This window comes from Dromaius novaehollandiae, chromosome 5, assembly GCF_036370855.1.
Source record: "Dromaius novaehollandiae isolate bDroNov1 chromosome 5, bDroNov1.hap1, whole genome shotgun sequence".
Classification (NCBI taxonomy): Eukaryota; Metazoa; Chordata; class Aves; order Casuariiformes; family Dromaiidae; genus Dromaius; species Dromaius novaehollandiae.
Genome location: NC_088102.1, coordinates 10474502 through 10484344, shown reverse-complemented (window position 1 = coordinate 10484344; position 9843 = coordinate 10474502). Strand labels below are relative to the sequence as shown.

Sequence of the window (9843 nt, the reverse complement as noted above, 5' to 3'; positions counted from 1 at the left end):
GAAAGTCAACATTCTTTGCAAAACATTTCAGTAAAGAAATGCTTCAGTAAAGAAATGCTTCTATAAATGTGTCTCTATATATGTATGCATAAATATAAAGATATATATAGAGAAAATACAGAAAAATAATTTTTAATGTGATGAAGACTTATGAGCTTGTGTCTAGAGATGTCAGTGCACATATTTTTAAGAGAAAAATCTTATTGTTGAGCTTTTGAGGAAAACATTTTCTGAAATTTTACATCTTGAAAAATATCGAACATAAATATTATTGAGTTTATCTGAGCTAGTTCTGTCAATGGACACTTAACAATAAAAACAGTGCTGTCTCACTAGAAAAGAACGTTTTTTCTACCCTAAATAAAGATTGTGGCTTTATCCAGAATCTATAGTCTTGCCGAGGATATTCGTAATGCTGCAAATATTATGTGTGGAGTTTATTCTTCTCATGAATACTTATGTTAGCACATTTAAATGCATGACTGAGTCTTAAGAGAAAATGTATGTGTTTTCTGATCTGTATTTCCACATAGCACATTATTACAGTATTCTCCGAGCTTTGTAATCTAATCAAATAACTAACCTGACTTAATCTTTCCTTCTTGTACTGTGCTGTAGAATGAATATGTTCTAGCTCTTTCCCAACAACCTTCCTTTTGAGGCTGAATTGAACTCTGTACGGCTCTGAATACTGAAGAATCTTGAGGGCGTCTTCATACTTGATATTATCAAAAAATATTGTAGCACTTAGAAGCTGATCACCTGCAATGGGAAGCAGACATTTCATTTTAATTAGTTTGCGCTTTCACATGATTTTTCAAATTCTGTTATACTTAATGTTCATACACACATAAAAGTAAGTAACAAATATCATTTATATAAAATATAAAATGATGTTCACAGAATAGAATCACAGAATGGTTGAGGTTGTCAGAGACCTCTGGGGATCTTGTAGTCCACCCCTCCCCATTCCCCCAAGGAGAGTCAGCTAGAGCAGATTGCTCAGGACTGTGTCCAGTCAGGTTTTGAGTATCTCCAAGGATGGAGACTCCATAACCTCTCTGGGCAACCTCTTCCAGTGTTTGACCAGCCTCACAGTAATACAGTTTCTTCTTCTGTTTTTCAGTATTTAGACTTTGGAGTTTTGTTCTTGCCTGAATCTTTATTTATTGTAGTTTTGTGACATAATATTTTCTAAAAAAGAGTCAGAGGCAAGGTATTCATGGATGTAATAACAAGTTATTTTTTATTTGCATTATAATAATGTATATATACTTTCTATGTATCTTTTTCACTGTTTCAGTGAAAATTAGATTTTTTAAGGTATACAGAAAAAAATCATATTTCATTATTATTTAAGAAACTGATTTTGGAAATTATTCATATAGAAAGGTTAAACTCATACATAATATTAGTTGGTTTGGGATCTACTCTTTCTATTATTTAAAGAACTGACAGATCAGGTGTATATCTATATGCACACAGAGCTACCTTCCTGATTATTTTGAGCTGAAAAAGATGTCAGAAAATCAGACTGTACCTTCTCTCATACTAAATATTTTTGAAGCAGGGGATTCCTTAAGTACTTTTTTAATAAATATTCCTTCATTTCCTCCACCAGTCACGCTAAAACCGCTAGCACCAGCTTCCACTTCTGTTTTCAGGGTCACTTCCATTGTATCCTAAATGTAGAGAAAGGTGTGAAGTTATAATTTTTATTCATTTGTATCAAACTCTACAGCAGAAATTTCAGTCTCTTCAGGTATATTTTCAGTAGCTCGAGAAAGATTACCTAAAAATGGGGAATATACTTTTTTAGTGTGGGTTCAACTCAGTTCTAAATTAAAATTAAGCACATGTGTGAGGGCCATGCTGGATCAGGGCCACAGGGAATGTAGAACATAGATTTAGTATAAAATTAAAATGTGAAACATATGGAATCTTCCTGGGCTGAAAGATTCCATTTTCTGTGAAGATGTAACATAGCTGCATCAGAGTCAATGAGCCAGAAAGATCAGAGTAAGATCCAGTGCTGTATTGTACTCAAATCAGAGGAGACCAAAGAGTGCTGAAAAGAATTACAGAAGGACCCTAATCGGGCAACTGAATGTTCATGCCTGTGCCATAGTTGGGCAATTTATAAAGTTTCTAGCAAAAATAAATCTGAAGTTGTTCTTTTCCCATTTCTCCATCCATCTGTCCACCCCATCCATGTCTGCATGTTGTAATGGACTTCACTGCTGTGCAAGCCACATACCTAAAAGCAACTGATTGCTTTTAGACTAACCTGTGGATGACTCTGTTTTGATTTTTCTTCTTGAAGCTGAAAAATAAATTGTGATTATTTAGTGTTCAGAAGTTGCGCAGTTGTAAAGCATAACGAAAGTCCTACATGAGCTAAAATTCCTGATTTAGGCTGAGAACTGAGGCTGACTTAAATGGCAACAGAGCAGGGTTGGGATCTATAAAGCTAATTTTCAGTACAATGTGAATGATTTAACTATATTATTACCATTAGGAAATTAGATACCAGGGCCTTCCTATACTGTACAGAAAATCTGCATGGAAAGATCACCAGAGACCAACTGTATTAAGAAGCTGGGAGCTTCTCTGTGTTATGTGTGTTGGACATTTCTCATCTTTGTGAATAACATACACGTTATTCATTTCTTAGACTTCAGCATGAATTTCAAACAGCTACTTACTTATCTTAGTATAACTGTGCTAATTAAATCTTTACCTTTGAGTAACCAAGAGATAAAGGTAATCTCAAAATATGTATTAGTTGGACTCAAGACAATTAAATATTCTAACAGGAAAATTGTTGTCATTTCTTTATATTCTATATCCCAGCTCCTGGAATGAAGTCAAACGGAATTTTTGGCAAGAAGTAAGAATGTGACCAACAGCAAACCTAACACAACATAAAACTATCAATGAGCATGGCCCTGATTTGGCAGGGAGGTAATATGGCTTCAGCTGTATCCTATTACAGGACACATGAGTCTCAGCTGCTTCTGGGAGCTAAAGCCTCTTAAATCAACTCAGTAAATCCATACATGCATGAAACCTCAGTGTCTTGCCTTTAAATATTCTTCTTCTATGGGATATTCATAAACTGGAGAGGATCCTTGTGGCCTTGGCCGGATATCTTCTACTGCCACTTCATTAACCTGCAGGAAAGAAATGAGTGGTGGGAAAGGAACAGTCACCATTAAAAAGTGACCCAGTTTTTAGGAGATTTTTTCTACTTAGACATAGTCTCCTTCTGTGTACAAATCTTTCATTATTAATAGTTGATGCAGAATAACTAATAACTCTTTCCTTGGGTCAACAATAAATCCATTTCTCATTTAAGAAAGTTGATCAAGAATGCAAGGGCCAGAATTCTGAGAGACAAAAATTATGGTACAATGACTTTGGTTTTTGTTAGGAAGTGGATGCAGCTATGGTTTTAATGGAGTAAAAGTGCTGACAAAGTCGTCAATAATGACTGAAAGAGGCTGTAATGATTCCCTGTCCTGCTTTACCTGCACAGCTAAACCCTGCGTCCCGTAGCTTCAAACTCTACTGTCCTCTATAACCAGGCAAACCGTGGAAGAGTGAAGAGTCCCAGAATGAATTTCTGCTGATAAACATTCAGCATCATTCCTTCTCGAGTCAGACTATGGGCAAGGTAAACCAGCTAAACATTTAAAGGAATGCTATTTTAGTTAACAGCCATGTAATAAAGAGTTTGCTAGGTATTGGTATAGAACTTCTGCTGGCAAGTCATAGTAAAGAACAGACCACATTACACTGCAGCATTGTTCTGGCAGGAAGATTCCCAAACAGAAATGCTAACAGCTACAACATTTTTGATGGAGAAAAAAAAAATCACCAACAAAACCCAACTATAAATAAAATACTATAGCTCAAACTTTTATGAGGTAATTGTATCCATCCCCTCAAAAAAACTCCTCAAACTTACAGAATCTTCATCTTCTGCATCAGCATCAGCATCTCCGGGAGGCTCTGCTGGTCTCAGCTGTCGTCCAGAACCTGAAAACAACACACAAGTTGTTAATGTCCATACAACCAATACGAAGCACAGAACAACGAGCTTTGAAACTGAAATCCTCCAGATCAGTATGACTATGAGGAGTGCCCAGCCAGCTGTAGAAAAGCCTGCTTTCATTCAAATTCTTTATCTCAGATTTCATCAGACTGATCTTTCTAAAGATACCAGAAATATTCAAAGCCAGAAGTGTAGAGGCTTTTGTGAAGTAAGATGAAGAAAATAGTCCCCAGCCTGGAAAAAAATAAAATTAGAAGTTGGCACAATTTTTTTTTTAATCACCAAGCTTGTGGTCTTTAAGACAGCAGTCAGAGTGAAAGCATCGTGAAACTTTAGTAGTCACAAAGATTCAGCTGTTTTCCTTTTTAAAAGTATTCAGACCAGAGATAGATCGGGTGAAGAAGACAGGCTGTTTGAAAAGATGATTCTTTCACAATGTCTTAAATTGGGCACCAAAAAACAAAACTAATACGAATACACTGTCATTTTTAGAGATCCAGTTTTAGCCAATAGATGACAGTTTGAGTGAATTACACATTCTCTGCTGCACAGAGTATTCTACATACACCATTCCTTGCCCTGATACCTCTGCCTTCTTTCCCGTCCCATTCCTGCCCCATTTTTTTTCCAAGGCATTGGGTTGTCTAACTTTCTGAGGCCCAGTTCTGCAACTGTCATTAGCATACATAGTTTTCACTCTTATAAACAGATCTTTTGGCTCAGAAAATATGCTCAAAGACTAGAGAGGAGAACCACAAGCAGAACTGTGCAACTAATTCATTATCCAATTTAAATGAAGAATCCTTGGGCTGGAACATGACATACTTCTTTCTGAACATGAGTCTTACATGCTATGTGTGTAGACAAGCTGGCCCTACTTACATTTCTATACATTCACTTTAACTTACATAAGCTGGCAAGCACTATCTAAAATGGCTGGTTTTGATAACCTTTTTTCATAGTTTTCTGAACTTCTATGTTTTTTTCTTTACTTTTTACAATATGAAATTATTTAGTACAGGCAGGGTCATGAAAGAACTATGCTATCTGATCAGTGATGGACCACTTCATTAAGTGAATGGTGACAGCATGCTTCAAATGGGAATGTCCCATGTCAATCTATGGGCTAAGCTTCCAAACTTGACGAAATAGAGGGCACCTTAGCCATGTTGATATTATCTTAATCATCTCTCCTATAGTATTTTAGCTCCAGGGAACCAGGATTAACTTAGAAATATCAGGGCTACCAGACCTTGCCTCTTTTAGCCTTCATAAGACTAGCCATGACACCTATGATGAACACTTCTAGAAAATGGTTTTAATGCAGCTCCTAATCCAGATTAAAGACCTTCATAAATTGCTTTGATATTTTCAAAGGCCTAGCAATTGCAATTTTCAGAAGCTCAAGAAGGTTGAAAAATGATCCTAGCTTTATTTAAAAATGTAAATGCGGATTTCCAAATTTGATTTTAGGCATCTCTTTTTGAAAATTCTCAGGTCCATTCATGAAGCTCTTAACCACATCTATTCTAATACACAATATATGTGTAGAAGAGATGTGGACCTGAGGCCTGATTGTTTAAATTGCTTAGTGTTTCTAAAGAGTCATGTGCCAACAGTGCCAATTTTATAGCTGTTACTAAAATTCCAAGAAACAGTAAGGACTTGGACTTGTGGCATTCCTGTATTTTTCACTTGGGAAAATCCCAACCACAAGCTCTGCAGTCCAGTAGAATGACTTAACAGACTATTGCTTGGACTGCTACAGCATTTGCTCTTCAGTGCAGCACTTCAAGGAGAATTACAATACTGAGCCCTGATGGCTGCCAATAATTTTGCTACTGGAAACGAAAAAGGAAAGAATTATCTGGGAGGATTCTTGGGTAGGTTCACTACTGTTTCTCTTGTTTTACTCCAGTGTAATGTCTAGAATTGGAGCAATGCAAGTATGGAGTGCTCCATTTCCCAAAATGGAACGGTCCTATATGGTTTATGCGGCTGATTTATTTCACTATTCAGTAGAGCATATCTTCTGAGTCTAATACACTGCAGCTACCCTACATGGCCTAACAGAGGTAAAACTTTTAAAACCAAATACTTTAAACAAAGGATACTTAAAATGAGCAGGTGACTAACACCTTCAAAATCTTCCTGCTGCCAAGACTGAACTACCTATAAAACCCAAGAGAATTTGGCACTCCACTGCTTTTCACAGTAAGACCTGAACACTTATTTCCCATAGGGATGCTCTTTTGGAAACAGCAAACACCATTGCTGAGTCCGGTTCAGCGTGGATGTAGAAAGGTAAACCTGAGGCAGACGACATCTCATCTGAGCTGGAGCAGGGGAGAAGCTTCTTGCTTTCCACCAGCCGCTCATGAAGCAAAGCAGTCGTGTACGAGGTACAAGGGTGGCTTCACGTGCTTGGCCAAGTACTAGCAGGCAATTTCTCTCCTTGTCCTTGTTAGTGGTGTTGTGAGTCAAGGTCTGCTAAAATGTAGTCAGAAGTGTCCTGTGCTGTTAAGGGGCAAATCTGTCAGTGTGAAAGGCCTCTTTCACCCACCTCATGGTGTGTAGGAAGCAAAAGAGTCCTCCTGTGAAAGCTCTTAGGAAACCACTACCTCTCCTAAATGGTAATAGTAGGATTTTTCCTACAAAATGGAGCAACACACTCCTATCCCTAGGGCTAGTACAGAGATGGCTGAGATGACATGGAGTGAAGACTGGCTACACAAATCACCACCCCTCCCAAGCTTTGCACTGATGGCCTTTGCAGCCAGCCTGATTTCCCCAAACTCTGCCTATTCATATAGTAATTCTCCCCTCCACATTAGTTAAGACATGTGAAAAAGACTTGTTATGCCCCTGATTCCCAGTGTAAACTAGGCCTAAGATTCAGTACTGATTTTTTTCCAATTCAGACGACATTAAAAACAAATATATAAAAAAAGGAAAATTAGAGTACATTGCTGTGTTCCATTTTCAGCAAAGCCTTCTTTCTGTATATGAAAGACTGTGCCAATAAACTATGATTTATATGCATGTCATCCTCATGCTCCAAATAGTAGTGATGCCAACATTTTATAGGTTTTAACTTTCTTCATAAACCCTGGACAATCATTGCTTTGTTCAAAATGTTTTCATAAACAAGATGGAATTTACACCAGTGACTAGTTCTAATAGCCACTGAACTGACTTCAGAACAAGGGAATTTTTTGAAAAAAGGCAGTAGGAGTTACACAGAACGGAACATTTTCATATCATACGATTAAAAATTGTGTTTGCTTTTTTCGATGCAAATTTTTTGATTATTTTACCCTTAATCGAGCAACCCAACTGGGTTGTTTTAGGTGCAACTGCAAATATGTAAAACCTGGTAATTGTTTTGATATTCACCTTAGGTAACAGTCTCCAAAAACACATTTGTTACATTATATATGAATTTAAAGCATGACCGTGCGATCCGATTCAAGTCCACTGTAGTTTAATGTATCATATAAATGGAAACCTAGCTTTAATTGGGACACTGGCATATTAATTTACCATAATCTGTATGCTTTAAAATTAAATTAAGAATAAAATAGCAAAAGAGTATACTGGATATGTTGTTTAAACAAACCTCTTTTATAACCTCTTTTGCTGATCATCATCTGTCTATCTCCCGTGCTTATAAATTGTATCTCTTTCTCTACACTTCTGCTTGTGCTTTTGCCTTTTAGTATTCAATACCAAAGATACGTTTGCATATAATGTAGTGAGTTTAAATAGTCTGATCTTATTTTTAAGTGCATCACTTTTGTTCACATCAGCTTCTTAGGCATTATTTTTCCTGCTAAAAAGTGGTTTTATTTTTGTTTTGTTTTGTTTCATTTTGTTTCATTTCATTTTATTTTATTTTTTCTTGGGAGAGAACTAATACACCATGGTTGCCTTATTTTCCCTAGATTTTAATTTTCATCAGCTAATACTAACAAGAGTAGCAATGGTTACAATGCACATATTTTTGACAAAGACAGGTTAAGTCTTGCTAATTCTCAGGCCACATCCTCATTAGGAGAAGCAGTATCTTTTTGCTAGGTACTGACTGGCATGCATTATCTAACTTTGCTTTGACAGCTAATTTCTCTTAATAGAGAGAAACCTAAGCTGTGATAGATTAATATAGGTCTTCAGGTGACAACTTGTGTGCTTTGCTCACTCATTCATTATGGTTTGTTAGCATATCAAGACCACAAACGGTGCCTTTGCCCTACTAGGATTTTGCCGTTTGCTAATTACCATTTCTTAGCTATGGTAGGAAACAAACAGCCCTGTTTGCCCAGTGTTGGTCTGGCCTTGCAGAAATGAGTATCTCTGAGTCCCTAGGCAGCGTGAGGACTTGTGCCCACACACCGTGGCAAACCCGGGACATCCTTAGCAGGGTCTTCTCTGCCAATACAAAGTGCACCCTGCACACATAACGTGATTTGTATTATCAACGAGGAGGAGGAGGAGGAGGAAATAATTGTACGGCAAACAACAACAGGAAGAATCGAATAACATTGTCATTGCTAGCACTGTGTTTGACCAGGCAAATAAGCTAGACGTGTTGGTCAGCTGTCTTCCCAGGGCTCCCTCCAGTGCTTGGTATTACGTGTGAGTCTCGTCGTAAATAAGGACGTGCATCGCTGCCACCCTGGAGAGCCTTGGCCAGCTCCTGTGTCCGGACCACTCTGCCAGGGGTGTTTTTGCAGCCGTGTGGTCCATCCACCTGCAGATCAGTTTGTCTCCGAGCCCTCAGGCACTCCTGTCATGGGCCCATTAATGGTTAGTCACTGCTGATGCACTGCTCCACAGTTCCTCCTATTTTTATTTTAAAGCCCTTTTCCAAAACAGGCAGTGCTCCCAATTATTTTTTCCATGGCTTGTTCTCCTTCTCTTGTAGGTATCACAACTACTTGGATTCCTTTACTTCCTTCATAGCTCTCACTGCTGCTTGAGTATTGCTACTGCAAAGCCCTGCAGCCCCTTCTGATTCACTTCTTGTATTTGGAATTGGGGATATTTAGAATGTTCAGAATATTTAGAATATTTAAAATTGTAGGACCCAGCTCAGGAAAGCACTTGATAATAGGAACACTATGCACTTGCTTGGCATTTAACTGGGCCTCTCAAGAGCACTTTTTGAGATAGGTAAGTTTGCCTGACTTGGAGCTTTAGTTTGCTAAGAGAGATTTTTTGCTTCAGGACGATGGGCAAAAAGGCAGCGATTCAACCATTTTAGTTCTTTGGGATGCCCAGTGCTTCAGCTTCCATGTCTGCTTCTTTTTTTTTATCTTCCCTCTCCATCCCAATCTACTATCTCATTCACTTTGGTAAGTTGTTAAAATAATGTGTGTGTGTTGCATTCGGTTCTTCGGGTTTCCCAGGAGATCCCAGGACATTAGAGACTGATGAATAAATGTAGATCCACCAGCTAATTTTAATGTCACTTCAGCTAGGCAGTGTCATCAAGCTATTACATTGGTTTGGTTTCCTTAAAACTCCCATGACTGAAAAATCGCCTAAATCAGATTTTTTAAAAGCCCTCACAGAAAATCTTACAATGACAGCAGAAGGACCACCTTTTCCATCTCAGTGAATATTTTCTGGACAAAAGCATGAATTTTCAGCACTTAAAAAAGTTATTTTCACTACTTTCCAAAATTAACTTTGGTAAAGATCTCTGGATCCATAAACAGATCTTTGTGTTCTCCTAACTGCATCAGCTGGCTTGATGAGTCAGGATTTGCCAGTCCCTCTGCTAA

At 37.8% G+C, this 9843-nt stretch overlaps 1 protein-coding gene across 2 annotated transcripts in view; it reads right to left on the bottom strand.

The window, feature by feature from the left end:
• The window catches only part of AHNAK2 (AHNAK nucleoprotein 2), a 69372-nt gene that overhangs the window by 26967 nt on the left and 32562 nt on the right, over positions 1 to 9843 (bottom strand). For both annotated transcript variants that reach the window (XM_064511985.1, XM_064511986.1), the window contains exons 2-6: positions 3971 to 4041; positions 3084 to 3173; positions 2288 to 2323; positions 1541 to 1682; positions 584 to 762 (exon numbers count right to left, since the gene is read on the bottom strand). In XM_064511985.1, the coding sequence (XP_064368055.1) occupies positions 584 to 762; positions 1541 to 1682; positions 2288 to 2323; positions 3084 to 3173; positions 3971 to 4041 (518 nt within the window). The remainder of the gene's footprint in view (positions 1 to 583; positions 763 to 1540; positions 1683 to 2287; positions 2324 to 3083; positions 3174 to 3970; positions 4042 to 9843) is intronic.